This window comes from Ranitomeya imitator, chromosome 4 (assembly GCF_032444005.1).
Source record: "Ranitomeya imitator isolate aRanImi1 chromosome 4, aRanImi1.pri, whole genome shotgun sequence".
Classification (NCBI taxonomy): domain Eukaryota; kingdom Metazoa; phylum Chordata; class Amphibia; order Anura; family Dendrobatidae; genus Ranitomeya; species Ranitomeya imitator.
The window spans coordinates 38,417,010-38,434,024 of NC_091285.1; the positions used below are offsets into that span (position 1 = coordinate 38,417,010).

Below are 17,015 nucleotides of genomic sequence, written 5' to 3' on the forward strand. Positions count from 1 at the left end.
TGAGGTAAAAAACTGACCAAATACTGAATGTGTGAACATGGCCTTGTATCCCAGGATAAATGTGGGTGTATTTGACCCTGATAATAGACACCTAGAGGTTCTCCCATCTCTGTCCAATCACAATGGAGCCCTCCCCTCCCCCTCACTATATATAGGACTTCCGTGTGCTCAGGGCTAGTATTGGGAACTACAGCCACAATGGGTTGGAGTAAGCAGCACCTGGGCCTGGCCATGTTGGTTTGGTGCTGTAGTTTCCAATGTTTAGTCTCTGGCCTCAGTCGGTTTTTGGATGAAGTTTCCAGTCTGCAGTGTCGGCCTAGTTCTATGAGGTTTTCTATTCCCACCATACATGAGGAGTTCAATTCTGCTTTGTTCGTGTTGGGTGAGTATAATTTATTTTATCCTTTGATTTAGTATTCTTGTAGTATGGGGGTTATTGGTCCTGATTCATCCATGATGTCAAATCACAAAACTCAAGATTATAATTTTATGCTAAGAAAGTATACCTCACATATAGACTTTTAGGTTTGCTGTGTATGTAGTGTGTTTTTGTTTTTTTTGTTTTTTTTTTTCTTGGAACCCCAGATGCAAAATATCAGACTCCCCAAAGAGGCACATCTAGCTTCATCAGGTGCTTACCCTGCATACAGGCTATAGATCTATGTAGGGAAATATATGTAGAGATATATTCAATTGAGAAGCAGTTATGCCCTATGAGCCTGTATGCAGAGAAAGCCCCTGATGAAGCCAGATGTCACTAAAGCTTTACTCACATTTGGCTTCATCAGGGGCTTTCTTTACGCAAAGGCTTGTAGAGCAAAACTCCTTCCTAATTGAAAAAAAAAAAAATATATATATATATATATATATATATATATATATATATATATATATATATATATTTTCAATTGTATAAGTAGTATTGTGCTGAGCATGTATGTACGGAAAGCGCCTGATGAAGCTAGACGAGCTCTTTATTCACATTTGGCTTTGTCAGGTGCTTTCTCTACATACAGGCTCGTAGAGCTAAGCTACTTTCCAATTATGTCATCTGTATAATGTGGTGATACTTCACTCTTGAACAGCTATTTCTCCTTGCAGCTGACCTGCTATATCCTAAATGCTGCAATACCAGATCCAGCCTTTAATCAAGAGGGGCACTGTTTGTAAGCCATGGGGGGTTTTTTGTTCGTGTGTTTTTTTTTTTTTTGTTTTTTTTTTTGTTTTTTTTTTTCATTGGGTCACCCAGTGGTAGACAGTCTTCACTGTGATATGCACTCATACATAGTGAAAACTGAACCCAAACTCTGTTTAGACAGCATTTCAAAGGTTTGTTACATTAAAAAAAAAAACAGCTTTTAGCTTCTCTCCCTTGGTCCTATCCATAGTTGGAAATGCAGAACACTTGATGGATGATTATTAATTCAGTAAAAACTTATGGAAGGATATTACCCATATTACAAGCTTTGATGACCAACATGGAGTAACACCTAATTATGGAAGTTTGTACTTTGTCTTCCAGATTCTAAAGGAAATCCTCAAGATCTGCGCAATGACTCCACTTGTGGATTGTGGGTAGGACAAAATCTAGATTCCTCGGTGATCGTCAATGCTGCTTATGATGGCTGCTACGTCAGAGAAGAGGTGAGACTCGTGCTCATAAGCAGATGCTTGGAGGCATTGACTGGCTGCATTTTGGTCTGTGGTAACCCACATGACTGACTGCCCTTGCTTCACCATTGATAGGATATCCCCCCAAAATGTCTTGTACTCGCCCCCAAAAAATTAACTAAAATTAAGTTACAATTGTCATTTTAAAGCCAAATAAGTGTGTATATCCATGCTTTATTAAACGGAAGCATGTAACAACTTTTTGGCAGCTGCAGAAAATTTGGGGAATGCTTGTAATCATCTAGACTCCAATGCCCAACTGCTTTGCTGTCCCTTCATATAAACTACCAAGCTATGACCACTCATTCAGTGAGTCGCGTGTCTAAAATTCAATTCAAATGAGCTTTATTGGCAGGACTAAGTACATGTTAGCATTGCCAAAGCATATGGTAAAAATACAGGGATGGGGGAGGGGGGGGCATATAGAGGTCCAGGGTACATCAGACTTCTTTTAGAGGATAGGGGATGTTTCCAGGGTGGGGTATAGGAGTCCATGACATATCAGGCTCTTTAGTCGGGGGATAGGGATTTGTCCAGTGTTGGGGTACGGGAGTCCATGACATATCAGGCTCCTCTTAGTCTGTGGCAGGCACTGACATATTCCGCTGCTACGGCCACTGAACTTTCCTCTTCCCCCAGTATTATCGGTAGTTTCTCTTCCTCCTCCATGGAGGTGAAGTCTGGGAGGAGATCAGACACTCTTGAAGTGAGTGTCCCTCACTGCGGAGTATTTGGGGCACCTCAGCAGGAAGTGGGCCTCATCCTCCACGGCCTCCTGGGGGCACTGCTGGCAGGGTCTGCTCTCTCGGGGCTTGTAGTTCAGTCAGTGCCGCCCGGATTCGATGAGTAGGCTGTGGGTGCTCAGTCTGTACCGGCTCAGGATCTGTTGATCTTTGGGGTTTTCTAGTTTCTCTAGCTATGGGGTCAGTTTCTACTCCCTCTGTAGATTCTGGTATATTGTCAGTTTCTTAGATTTGTTTGTCGTTCCTCCAGATGCTGAGATAATCCTCTTTGACTTTGTGTATCATCTTCTGGATTTCACCTTTGTCAGGCCATGGAGGTTGATGGCTTGGTCAGACTGGCTTTGGGTACTTTTTCTTGGGAGGCTTCCTGGTGTAGGAGGGCTTTGTGATGGTAGGAGCTGGGAATGACAGTGCCTTCTTTATTGCGATGTGTAGTGGGAATCTGCCCTGCTCTGCTCGGCAGGCGCTATTTGATGTGCTCCGATGGACTTGGAGAAATGCATATAAGTGTGATGTATAAATACTTAAAAACAAGGAACGCACGACTATCTGCCTGTATGATAAACTGAGTGATCTACACTTCTAATACTTCTGTAACTCTTGTTTTAGCTCGGAGAACATGTGATGACTCTGATCATGGAACGTATAAATAATGGTGAAGTGGAACATGATAAAAAGGACCTTAAATGTCCTTCATTGCCAGGTAACTCCATGGTTTCTAGATCCATATCTTATATCGTTCCTGTGGCTTAGAACTCTAGTACTGAGCAGATGACCTCCAGTTCTCTCATGCTTGAGCCACCTTCAATAATTGGCCCCATAAATGTATTAGTATATAGTACCTATACACCACATGCCACCCTAGTGCTTTTCCTGGCAGTTGCATGGCCATAAAGAATAGTATGACCACTGAGTGGCGTCCATTATGTGTCCAAATGAGGATTAAGGTGGCTTATGGAAGTGCCTTCTCTTGGTAGACAGAAGTCCTCCATTACATGACACATGGACTGAGGTCTACCAAAGCAAAAAAACTACTGGGTCACTACAAAAGTTCTCACCAGGCTCTGAGCCATTGTCTAAAGTCTTATCTTTAAGACTAACCCTAACTTTTAACGTTGAGTGAAAATCATTCCTTGAACCCCCTATATATGCACAGTAGATATGTGCCACAGTAGTCAAGACTCCAGATGGCAGCTGAAATTGTGGTTTCCATAAGATTATGAAGATGGATATTTCCTTTGTCTTGAGTGCAAACAAGTGGTCTCATGCTTGGCTCGGTTGGCAATACCATTCCGGGCACCTTGGTGGTTGTAGTTTTGCAGCAGTTAAAGGTAGATGGTTAATGAGACATCTTTCATAGCTTTGGATGCTCCAAGCCCTAGTGACTGTGCTGCTATCAAGACGACTGACCGTCTACAGTGTGCAAATTCATCTGTGCCTCAGGATGTCTGTAATCGACTAGGATGCTGCTTTTCTCCTGGAGCCTTGCCCCAATGTTATTACGGGAACAAATGTAAGTAATAAGAACTAAAATGTTTCTAGCAAAAAATACTTCTGCATCTGTCCCTAAATTGTTGTAAAGTTGCTAATTTCTAATAAAGGGGTGCAACACCACACAACCTGTGGGGTTTTTTTTTTTTTGACAAACTTCTAAACTCAATCAGTATACAGTGTGTTCATTTGCACCTTCCAAAATTCATTCCTGGTCTCTTCGTTTACTCCTGTTCCAGTCACTGCCCTATGTACTGATGATGGTCAAGTTCTGATCGTACTTTCTAAAGAGCTGACTGCACCATCATTGATCTTTGAATCTGCCTTTGTCCATGGTGTGGATTCCTCATCCTGTCCGTCACTGAGAACTTCTAAGAATTCAGCTTTTCTAGTGTTTCAGTTTCCCCTCTCATGTGGTGGAGGAAGTCGGGTAAGTCTACTGTGAAGTCATCAAATGAATTTCCAAATTCCTAGGTTGGGTCTTGGCAATTTGACACCAACAGCATAAACTTTAGAAGTCTGTAGCCACTCAACAGTTGGCATATCTTCAACTAGACATGGATGTCACGACTTCTACATTATTTATCCATTGGCAGGTCTTGGGTAACTCCATTGTATATGAGAATACAGTGGAAGCCACTAGGGATGTTAGGATATGGAAAGGCTCATCCATCACAAGAGACAGTACGATGAGGTAAGATCAAATCTGTAACCTTGACATGAAGATATTTAACTTATGCCATGAAATTGTTGTTGGGACCGGGTCCTGTTCTCGTTGCCATTTTAATAGGGGTGTTTAAAATCCCCAGAGTTGTGATATCACTCCGAACAAAAAAATGGGAGACTGAGTCTAGTGTAGGGAAGCGCCTGAAAAGCACAACATGCATGGGTGGGTTTTTTTTTTTTTTTTTTTGGTAGGTGCACAAAATAACTTACAATATCTACCTCCTAGGCTGACAGTTCGATGTAGTTATTCCCAGACTGGCAACCTTCCATTACATGTTGAGGTGCTTACTCTGCCACCACCACTTCCAGTATCCACTACGGGACCTCTGCTGCTGGAGATGAGAATAGCTAAAGGTAACAAGTGGTCAAAGTGATGTCTAGTATAAAGGTGTGAGGGTCTACTAAAAATGAAGCCAGGCTTCACCTGTCAGTTTCACTTCTTCTGGTCCCTGGCGGTCTAATTCCATGTCAAAACTTCATGTACGATTCCTGGCATCAAAGATGCTTGCATGGCACGAGACTACTCAGGCTAGTAGTTGGGCGTAGTAGCCATGTGTAACTTATCTTTACTGCCATCTAATAAAGAACCACTAAAGTGGTGGTACTTGAGCAGCATGGGTTTTGGGTAGACGAGTAAGATGTTCTCTAGAAGAGCCATTAAAGTATGACAAATACTACCATAGTGCTTCACATTGGAGCTTGCCAATGATGTTGTACTTATTAATTGGTGGAGAAAAGTTCAACTTGATGAACCAAGTAGCATGTCCATCTCCTATAAGACTACTACTCGTTAATCTCTTGGTAGCATGTATAAAACTGACCCATCATGGTTCTACATCTTGCATTTGCTATATTAACTCTTGGCCTTCTGATCAAATCTTATCTTGTAGATGATGCATATGCAGTATACTTCATGGACAATGAGTATCCAGTAACTAAATTTCTAAGAGATCCAGTTTTCTTGGAAGTCCGCATTCTGAGAAGAACAGATCCAAGCCTGGTCCTAATGTTGGATGACTGCTGGGCCACGTCTACTTCAGATCCCACACAAGAAGTCCAGTGGCCTATACTTGTAGATGGGTAAATCTTAAAATATAACTTCTAGGAGGGAGCAAAAGCTTAATTTTGTATAAAGGGTAACTGAAAGTTTATTTCAGATGCCCCTTTCCTGGAGATAACTACAGGACGAAGCAATACTCGGTTGAAACTCCCTCACAGAGATTGCAGTACCCAACACACTACCAACGTTTCATTGTCAACACCTTCACATTTCTGGATGCAAATGACCAACCTTCAACTGGTGGACTGGTGAATGTCTTTAGCCTTTACTGTAGTAGATGGAATAGAGGTAGTAATATTAGGAAATGTACTGAAAGACCTAAATGCCCAAAATGACAGCAATGTGGGGGAGCTTGGAGGGGAATGTCAAAACATGGGTGTAAAACTTAGTATGTCCATAACATGCATTGGACCTAAACAAATGCCATGATTATGGTCTTAATTGCCTTTTCTACTATGCATCCCAGGTGTACTTCCACTGCAGTGCCGCAGTTTGTGTAGCAGATGGGACACAATCTTGTAGAACCTCATGCCCACAAAGAAAAAGTAAGGGTTTTACTTTTAGGACTTCTAATTATTGACTGGCCAAGCATAACTGTTTTCAATGTTGTCTAACTGCAGGACGAGACATTGAGGAAAGTGGTGAGAAGATCACAGTGAGCAAAGGTCCAGTTCACTTCATTGACCCTAAAATGCCATCACAGACAAAGGGTGACATGTCTACTAGCATGCAAGGTATGTTGCCCCTTACCGGTTCATCTGGTAGATGTCCTGATGGAGAAACATGGGTGTTGCCTAAACCACCCACTTCTGTGTTCGGTTGAGCAAAGGGTTCTAGAATGCTACTTTTTTTTTTTTTTTTTTTTTTGGGACTTTGTCTACCAGCAGGAGACATCTGGGACTATGATACACAGAATGAAACGGCTGTACCAGATTTCATAGGTGCTGAAAAGGAAGATCATGTGGATGGGGACTTAATTGAAATAACCAAGAATTTCCCCAGAAGAGTCAAAGGTAATGATGGCAACACATGGACTTACTTTCTGACTTTGGGCTGTCCATTTATTTACTTATTTATTTTTCCAGACTTTGAATCGGATGACTCCACCCTGGTGTGGCTCAAAGCGGTGGCTGTAGGAGGAGGGATCTTTACTTTAACGATGGCAGTACTTGGTGTCTGGCGGTGCCAAAAAAGTCAGAGGCCCACAATGTATTCTGTAAAAATATGAATAAAGTAACATCCTCCATAAATACGTGTGATATATTCATTAAATGGCATCATAGAGAATGTTAAACATGGTGTGGAAGGGTACTTATGTAAAAGTAATAAAACTACTAACAGAAAGCATGGAAAGTCTACTTCTAAAGCAGATAGATGAAGCTGCAACCCATAATGAGGTCCTGGTTATGGGGGACTTTAACTACCCGGATATTAACTGGGAAACAGAAACCTGTGAAACCCATAAAGGCAACAGGTTTCTGCTAATAACCAAGAAAAATTATCTTTCACAATTGGTGCAGAATCCAACCAGAGGAGCAGCACTTTTAGACCTAATACTATCTAATAGACCTGACAGAATAACAAATCTGCAGGTGGTTGGGCATTTAGGAAATAGCGACCACAATATTGTGCAGTTTCACCTGTCTTTCACTAGGGGGACTTGTCAGGGAGTCACAAAAACATTGAACTTTAGGAAGGCAAAGTTTGAACAGCTTAGAGATGCCCTTAATCTGGTAGACTGGGACAATATCCTCAGAAATGAGAATACAGATAATAAATGGAAAATGTTTAAGAACATCCTAAATAGGCAGTGTAAGCGGTTTATACCTTGTGGGAATAAAAGGACTAGAAATAGGAAAAACCCAATGTGGCTAAACAAAGAAGTAAGACAGGCAATTAACAGTAAAAAGAAAGCATTTGCACTACTAAAGCAGGATGGCACCATTGAAGCTCTAAAAAACTATAGGGAGAAAAATACTTTATCTAAAAAACTAATTAAAGCTGCCAAAAAGGAAACAGAGAAGCACATTGCTAAGGAGAGTAAAACTAATCCCAAACTGTTCTTCAACTATATCAATAGTAAAAGAATAAAAACTGAAAATGTAGGCCCCTTAAAAAATAGTGAGGAAAGAATGGTTGTAGATGACGAGGAAAAAGCTAACATATTAAACACCTTCTTCTCCACGGTATTCACGGTGGAAAATGAAATGCTAGGTGAAATCCCAAGAAACAATGAAAACCCTATATTAAGGGTCACCAATCTAACCCAAGAAGAGGTGCGAAACCGGCTAAATAAGATTAAAATAGATAAATCTCCGGGTCCGGATGGCATACACCCACGAGTACTAAGGGAACTAAGTAATGTAATAGATAAACCATTATTTCTTATTTTTAGTGACTCTATAGCGACAGGGTCTGTTCCGCAGGACTGGCGCATAGCAAATGTGGTGCCAATATTCAAAAAGGGCTCTAAAAGTGAACCTGGAAATTATAGGCCAGTAAGTCTAACCTCTATTGTTGGTAAAATATTTGAAGGGTTTCTGAGGGATGTTATTCTGGATTATCTCAATGAGAATAACTGTTTAACTCCATATCAGCATGGGTTTATGAGAAATCGCTCCTGTCAAACCAATCTAATCAGTTTTTATGAAGAGGTAAGCTATAGACTGGACCACGGTGAGTCATTGGACGTGGTATATCTCGATCTTTCCAAAGCGTTTGATACCGTGCCGCACAAGAGGTTGGTACACAAAATGAGAATGCTTGGTCTGGGGGAAAATGTGTGTAAATGGGTTAGTAACTGGCTTAGTGATAGAAAGCAGAGGGTGGTTATAAATGGTATAGTCTCTAACTGGGTCGCTGTGACCAGTGGGGTACCGCAGGGGTCAGTATTGGGACCTGTTCTCTTCAACATATTCATTAATGATCTGGTAGAAGGTTTACACAGTAAAATATCGATATTTGCAGATGATACAAAACTATGTAAAGCAGTTAATACAAGAGAAGATAGTATTCTGCTACAGATGGATCTGGATAAGTTGGAAACTTGGGCTGAAAGGTGGCAGATGAGGTTTAACAATGATAAATGTAAGGTTATACACATGGGAAGAGGGAATCAATATCACCATTACACACTGAACGGGAAACCACTGGGTAAATCTGACAGGGAGAAGGACTTGGGGATCCTAGTTAATGATAAACTTACCTGGAGCAGCCAGTGCCAGGCAGCAGCTGCCAAGGCAAACAGGATCATGGGGTGCATTAAAAGAGGTCTGGATACACATGATGAGAGCATTATACTGCCTCTGTACAAATCCCTAGTTAGACCGCACATGGAGTACTGTGTCCAGTTTTGGGCACCGGTGCTCAGGAAGGATATAATGGAACTAGAGAGAGTACAAAGGAGGGCAACAAAATTAATAAAGGGGATGGGAGAACTACAATACCCAGATAGATTAGCGAAATTAGGATTATTTAGTCTAGAAAAAAGACGACTGAGGGGCGATCTAATAACCATGTATAAGTATATAAGGGGACAATACAAATATCTCGCTGAGGATCTGTTTATACCAAGGAAGGTGACGGGCACAAGGGGGCATTCTTTGCGTCTGGAGGAGAGAAGGTTTTTCCACCAACATAGAAGAGGATTCTTTACTGTTAGGGCAGTGAGAATCTGGAATTGCTTGCCTGAGGAGGTGGTGATGGCGAACTCAGTCGAGGGGTTCAAGAGAGGCCTGGATGTCTTCCTGGAGCAGAACAATATTGTATCATACAATTATTAGGTTCTGTAGAAGGACGTAGATCTGGGGATTTATTATGATGGAATATAGGCTGAACTGGATGGACAAATGTCTTTTTTCGGCCTTACTAACTATGTTACTATGTTACTGATAAAAGGTTGTAAAGTACATGTGGCCTCATAACAAGCAGAGCTGCTCATGGTGGTAAAACATGCCAATCTTTTTCAACTTTAGGCTGATACTACAATAAACGCAATTTCCCTGGAGATGTTCCACCTCATGCCATGTGTCAGCAGTAACCTCCCATTGGCACCATGGTGTAGCTCACAACTTCTACAGCTTGGTATCTTTAGAACAATCGGATACAGCAGAAGCTTTCTAAAGCGTGAAAATACTGCAATATTAACAGAAACCATGATGAGTGAATGTGGTGGGATAAGGTATTATCTGAGGTGCATAATTAAAAAAAAAAAAAAAAAAAAATGTCTGAGTCCCTGCGGCTCCATGTCTCACGGCTGTTCAACAGCTGCAACGCATGCAGGGATTGCCTAACAGACCGACAGTCCCTGCATGTGATGTGGTTGTCGAACAGCCGCGAGACATGCAGCCGTGGGGACTCGAATATAACTATTCAAAGGCACTTGGTTAGCACTTGAGCAGGCTCATAACACCTTATCCCAGCACATTCGCTCAGCACTAAAGACATTTAATAGTCTCTCATACATGAGATTTTTATTCAGCTACTGGAAAGTTAATGGGGTATTCCCATATTAGAAAATGGATGGCTTATCGGTTTATAATCGTTGAGCTGTGACCTCCACAGAGCCAGATCGTGAGGGTTATAACATTGTGCTGCCTACTTTACCCCATCCTAAAAGTTTAATTGAGTCTGTGCTGCTCTTCTCCACCCAGTGAGTATTGGGAGCATCACTGTGCAGTAAACCAGTGAAGAAGATGGACTAGATCTGTGAACGCCAAATTCACAGGATCATTGGAGTCATTAAATGGTACAGCTGGATACGTGCTTCTCCCCCAATAAAAATTATACACTTATTTTATTTTTTTTATTTTTTTCAGGTTAGAGAGCCAATGTGCTGGTCACTAGACATCTAGTGAGAAAATTGCATGCAAATTAGGCTGGATGTGCACTAGGAGTGTCAGTGCACTTGGAAGAAGCAGTGTAAGTGCACTGCCACACCCACAGTGCTCTACCAGCCTGATCTGCATACAGCTTCTACACAAGATTTCTCATGACTGGCATACTGAATCACTAAAAAAAATAAATCATTTTTATTGGTTTGACAAACCACTGTATGTATGGAAGTAATGGTATTCCTGTACAAAGTGCTGACAAGCTCCCTTTAAGGATGGACACCCACCAGTCATATGTGCAATACTTCATGCATGTTAGCCTATGGGATCGCATGATGCCATGTGTTTGTGATATCACACTTTCACAATCACAAAAAATCCAGCAGGGAGTGAATATGGCGCAAAGATGAACTTGGACTTTGAAATTAGACCGCTGGAAAGGTGCAGGAGGTGGAGCCAGAGACCTATCGCCCCCTGGTGGTAGGAGGCCTTGGAGGCTTCCAAATGGTATCCTGATATGACACAAAATTCTTACAAATTGGAAACTTATTTACAGGATATTCCAATATGGAGGAGCAATGCATACAACATTTCAATGGAGTAAACTTCTGGGATGCTCACGTGTTTACAGATGGCTTTTCCCCAGTGAAGGCAATGTGCTGACATACATCACCAGCTGTACTCATCTGTCGCAGTATACCCAGTGTGGCCTACTCCACTCAATTCATGGTTTATAATACAGCACAAGCCCACTTCTTCCCTGACAGTCACAATAAGTCTACTGCCCCCCTAGATACTGGCCTTGTTACTCTCTGAGGTCCTCATCAGACACCACCATATGTTGCGCGGCTACAAAAAGTAGTACAGAACTGTCTATCCAAATGCTAAAATCAATTTTCAGGGGTTACAGCAGCTAGTATCTCTCACTTTACTAAACAATGCCATTCTGATCCTTCACTTCCCAGGGAACGGTGGAGATCTCTGGATTCTTTCACTGAGCAGCGCTACTGCCGATCTTGCTGCATGTCCATTGTGGGACTCTACAATAACCTATCTGAAGCCTAAACTACCAGTCACTCCCACAGTATGAAGTATGCTACCCGCTTGCCCATCATTCTTCTCACTTCTTCACCATGTCAGTGTCACATATCAGTATGACATCCTCATGTGAGGCTGTCAAGTTTGGATCAGGAGACTCATAAACAGGATCCAAACTTGACCGACTCATATGAAGCTGTGAAGTTTGGGGCAGGAGACTTGTCATAAGGGCTCATTTCCACTTGCGAGAAAAAAAAACGGTCCGATTTACGGCCCGAAAAAACGGAGGAAAATCATGTGAGTGTCATGCGATTGATTTTTTTTTTTTTATCGCGACATACGTATTACTGTCCGATTTTTACGCACTGGTGTCCTTTGAGAAGCCGGTAATTCAGCGTGCTGTACAGTAAAATCACACTGACAGGTTAGAATAGAGTAGATATATACGCATAGAATAGGTATATATACATATGTCAGACACCTATATATTTATATTTAATACAGCGCGAGAGCTTAAAAGCCGGTAATTCAATTGCCGGCTTTTGCTGTCTCCTTCACAAACCCGACAGGATATGAGACATGGTTTACATACAGTAAACCATTTCATATCCCTTATTTTATTACATATTCCTCACTACTAATGTAAGAAGTGTCTGTGTGTAAAATTTGAGGGCTCTAGCTGTTAAAATAAAGGGTTATATCACAGAAAAAAACATCTGCCCCCAGCCACCCCAGAAAGGGCACATCTGTAAGATGCGCCTATTCTGGTACTTGGCCACTCTCTTCCCACTCCTCCTGTAGCTGTGGGATATGGGGTAATGAAGGGTTAATGTCACCTTGCTATTGTAAGGTGACATTAAGCCAGGTTAATAATGGAGAGGCGTCAATAAGACACCTATCCATTATTAATCCAATACTACTAAATGGTTAATAAAACACACACACATTGAGAATAAAGTATTTTATTGAAATCAAGACACAGTGTTGTAATAGTTTATTATACTCTTAATCCAATTGAAGACCCTTGTCACCTGAAACATAGTTAAAATAAAAAATCAACAATATCCCATACCTTCCGTCGTTCAGTCATGTCCCACACTGTAAATCCATCTGAAGGGGTTAAATAATTTTACAGCCAGGAGCCTGCTAATGCAGCTGTGCTCCAGACTGTAAAAAGTGGGGAATGAATGGAAGCAGGGGAACGTAGCTATCTAGACTTGCGGTGCTGCGCCCCCTGCTAGCATAACCTCATATAAACTCTAGCGTGAGAAAATATTCCGAAAAATTCCCACCCCAGGAATGAAGGAGATGGAGAAATTCATTTCTCCTCCTCCTCTGCAGCTGTGCTCCGATCCTCCCTGTGCAAGAGAATCGGAGTACAGACGCATGGCACTCGGCTCCTGCTCTGCTGCGAGCAGGAGCCGAGTGTCATTAGCATATCGCATCCGATGATCTCGCATCGGATGCAATACGCCAGTGTGACGCCGGCCTAAAACTGTGACACACAGATGAGGCTGTCAAGTTCAGGTCAAGAGACCTTTTGGACAGTGAGTACATTGCGGTCTCTGCTCGGACCATGACACACAGATGAGGCTGTCAAGTTAAGGTCAGGTCACCCTTCGGACAGTTCTTACATTGTGATCTCTGTTTGGACCATGACACATGGATGAGGCTGTCAAGTTTAGGTCAGGAGACCCTTTGGAAAGTGAATATATTGTGGTCTCTGCTTGGACCATGACACACGGAGGAGGTTGTCAAGTTTAGGTCAGGACACCCTTTGGACAGTGAGTACATTGTGGTCTCTGCTCAGACCATGACACATGGATGAGACCGTAATATCAGTTGGGGGTTCTCAAGATTTAACAGACTACTGATATGGAGCGCATGTGCCCTTCACTGCCTCCAATGAGGATGCCAAGTTTAGGTCAGGAGACCCATGGGCAATCTGTACATTGCTGTCCGTTCTTGGACACACGAATGAGGTGTGTCAAGTTTGGGTCAGTCCGTCAATCATGGTCCGTGATCGGACAATGACACACAGATATGTAAATGTGGCGGTACTCTCTCAGAATGCAAATAACAGAAAACAAATGTATTCAAGGAGGTGTCGATCCGACAGGCTCAGGCCGGCCTCACACTCAGCGTATAAAAATATGGTCCGTTATTTACGGCTGTAATACGCAGAAAAGTCCCCAAATAGTGATCCGTATGTCATCCGTAGGCAGGGTGTGTCAGCATATTTTGCGCATGGCATCCTCCATATGTAATCCGTATGGCATCATGTACTGCGTGCGAGATTTTCTCGCAGGCTTGCAACACCGACATACAATGGATCCATGGGCTCAAATAATCGTAAAAACATATATACTGTCTATATATATATCCATCTGAAAGGGTTAACTAATTTTACAAGCAGAAGCCTGCTAATGCAGCCGTCCCTGCCTGTAAAAACCCGGCGAATGAATGGAATGTAGGAGAATGACCTGTAGTTACCTCGAGTTGCGGTGATGCGTCCTCTGCTGGATGTCCTCATATGAACTCGAACCTGGGAACTTTTCAGAATATTTTCCCAGGCTCGAGTTCATATGAGGACATCCAGAAGAGGGCTCATCACCGCAATTCGAGGTAACTACAGGTCATTCACCTACATTCTATTCATTCGCCGGGTTTTTGCAGGCAGGGACGGCTGCATTAGCAGGCTTCTGCTTGTAAAATTAGTTAACCCTTTCAGATGGATTTACAGCGTGGGACAAGACTGATCGTCGGAAGGTAGGGAATATTGTTGTTTGTTTTTTTTTTTACATTTGTTCCAGGTGACAAGGGTCTTCAGGTGGATTACCAGTATAATAAAATATTACAACAACCTGTGTATTTATTTCATTAAAATACTTTGTAATAATGTGTGTGTGTTTTTTAACCATTTCATACTATTGGATTAATAATGGATAGGTGTCATAATTGACGCCTCTCCATTATTAATCTGGCTTATTAATCTGGCTTAATGTCACCTTACAATAGCAAGGTGACATTAACCCTTCATTATCCCATATCCCACACGGCAATGGGAAGAGAGTGGCCAAGTGCCAGAATAGGCGCATCTTCCAGATGTGCCTTTTCTGGGGTGGCTGGGAAGGGGGGGGAAAAGGGGAGGGCAATAACCATGGATCCTCTCCAGGCTCTTAATATCTGCGCTCAGTCACTGTCTTTACCATTCTGGCGGAGAAAATTGCGCGGGAGCCCACGCCAATTTTTTCCGCGATTTAACCCTTTAATTTAATAGCTAGAGCGACCAAATTTTGCACATACACACTACTAACATTAGTAGTGTGGAATATGAAAAAAAAAGGGATATGAGATGGTTTACTGTATGTAACCATGTCTCATATCATGTCGGGTTTGTGAAGGAGATAGGAAAAGCCGGCAATTGAATTACCGGCTTTTAAGCTATCTAGCGCTGTATGAAATATTAATATATATACATATATGTGTCTCACTGATATATATATATATATATAAATATATATATATATATATATATATATATATATATATACCCCTACACTATATGTAGACATTTATTTTATCTGTTCTATTCTAACCCGTCAGTGTGATTTTACTGTACACCGCACTGAATTACCGGCTTTTCTCTCTAACACCGCTGCGTATATTTCTCTCAAGTCACACTGCTGGTCCGTGTGTAATCCGTATTTTTCTCGCCCCCATAGACTTTCATTGGCTTATTTTTTGCGCAATACGGTGACAAACGCAGCATGCTGCGATTTTCTATGGCCGTAGAAGACCGTATAATACGGATCAGTAAAATACGGCTGATAGGAGCTGGGGCATAGAGAAGCATTGTACCGTATGCAATCCGTATTTTCTGCACCTCTCATACGTCCATAACACTCGCCAGTGTGAGGCCGGCCTCAGAATTTCAAATGCTGTTGCAAAAAAAAATGCTGTCTATAATGAGGGAGTGAGAACAGCATCCTGATCCTTCCCACCACTTACACCATCATTGGACACATATTGGATTTGCATAGCCTACTGGGCACAGGTGTCCACATTAGTAGCTGACCAATCACGTGTTCCTTCCCCCGCTCCATGATATAAATGCTTGGTCTTGGGTGTAGGTTAGTAATCAACATCACAGAGAAGATGGGGTGTCGGATGGCAGGGGTGGGCATTGTGCTGGTGTTCTGGATATGGTGTGTTTGCTGTAGTGATGCAAAGAATTTATGGGATTCCTCTTCACATCTCCATTGTGGTGTTGAAAGCATGGAGTTGTCCTTCCCTCTATTGATTGAGGATATTGCATTTTCATTGACTGTTCTAGGTAAGTCTAAGTGAGTTTTCGGCGTGCATTTGATTCTCTTATTAGGTTTTGCTTTTTTTTTATCTAAAGTAGAGGTGCTGATGTAAAGTTATGGGGAAAATTGTGTGTTTATGACTTGGGTTTTAAAACTTTGTTTTTTTGGAGGGGGAACTGGCCTCAGCTAGTTGTGAGGTTTTTATTTACCAATCCTTTTTATCTTTTTTGCACCAAATGTGTCTTTACGTTGTGCTCACGCTAAGGCTATGTGCACACGTTCAGGATTTCTCGCAGAGAATTCCTGAGAAAAACCTGACATTTTCTGCAAGAAATCCGCATGCGTTTTTTTTTTTTTTTTTCCTTTCTCCCCCCCCCCCCCCCCACGGACATTTCCCAATGTATTTTGTAGTGGGGAATCCGCAACACTAATGAACATGCTGTGTTTTTTACCGCGATGCGTTTTTTTTCTCACGGGAAAAAAATGCATCATGTGCACAAAACATGTGGAATTCATTCTAAGTGATGGGATGCTTACTGTATGTGGTTTTTATCGGGGGGGGGGGGGGGGCGAGGGAAACAGCAACGTGTGCACACAGCCTAAGTATTTGGAGCAGAAACTTCAACTCTGTACTCGTTTGGTTTTTGGAAAGTTCTCACTCTGAAAACTGACCACTCCCTTAGGGTAACTGCTTTAAAAGCTGTGTGGGGTTTTATATAAATTTTTTTTTTTTTTTTTCCCCCCCACCCTTCCTTTTTCTGCAAACTCGATTTTGGTGCACAGGGGCCAGGCTGTGCACTGGGTCTTCTCCTCCTCCATGACTGCTCTTCCACAGCCCCTCTGTCTGTACAACTATTGTACTACTTTTTACTGCCCTGCCTCAAAGACTAAGGCAGGGAGCAGACCCGATACACTGAAATATGTAAGTGGTAAAAAAAAATCCAAATAAAATCTGAAATTGTAATTAAGCATCCAAGTGGATTTCTTCCCTAAAGCCGTGTCTTTACACTATATTCATGCTGGCGACTTCCTTTTTGGAAGGGGCATCCCCACAGTAGCTCTGGAGGAGAAGGCAAAAACTCAGTATCTGCCCTGTAGAACAGATGGGCAAAGTGAAGAAACTGCTAGTCGGTGGAGCAGCAGC

General features: G+C 42.1%; 1 protein-coding gene across 1 annotated transcript; it reads left to right on the plus strand.

The window, feature by feature from the left end:
* Nucleotides 1-3,027: 3,027 nt before the first annotated feature.
* Nucleotides 3,028-6,920, plus strand: LOC138673928 (zona pellucida sperm-binding protein 4-like). Its single transcript, XM_069761956.1, has 11 exons — nucleotides 3,028-3,117; nucleotides 3,775-3,927; nucleotides 4,145-4,335; nucleotides 4,502-4,599; nucleotides 4,858-4,985; nucleotides 5,522-5,711; nucleotides 5,789-5,939; nucleotides 6,158-6,236; nucleotides 6,312-6,425; nucleotides 6,579-6,704; nucleotides 6,777-6,920. Exons 1-11 carry the CDS (start codon nucleotides 3,039-3,041, stop codon nucleotides 6,917-6,919), a joined length of 1,452 nt encoding a protein of 483 aa, XP_069618057.1. The 5' UTR covers nucleotides 3,028-3,038; the 3' UTR covers nucleotide 6,920.
* The last annotated feature ends 10,095 nt before the right edge of the window (nucleotides 6,921-17,015 follow it).

Bases quoted from the DNA above. Each gene is read 5' to 3' on its own strand.
- LOC138673928 (XM_069761956.1), top strand. From the start codon at position 3,039: ATGACTCTGATCATGGAACGTATAAATAATGGTGAAGTGGAACATGAT. The intron at 5,940-6,157 runs GTGAATGTCTTT...TATGCATCCCAG, and splicing joins AACCTTCAACTGGTGGACTG to GTGTACTTCCACTGCAGTGC. The intron at 6,426-6,578 runs GTATGTTGCCCC...GTCTACCAGCAG, and splicing joins CATGTCTACTAGCATGCAAG to GAGACATCTGGGACTATGAT.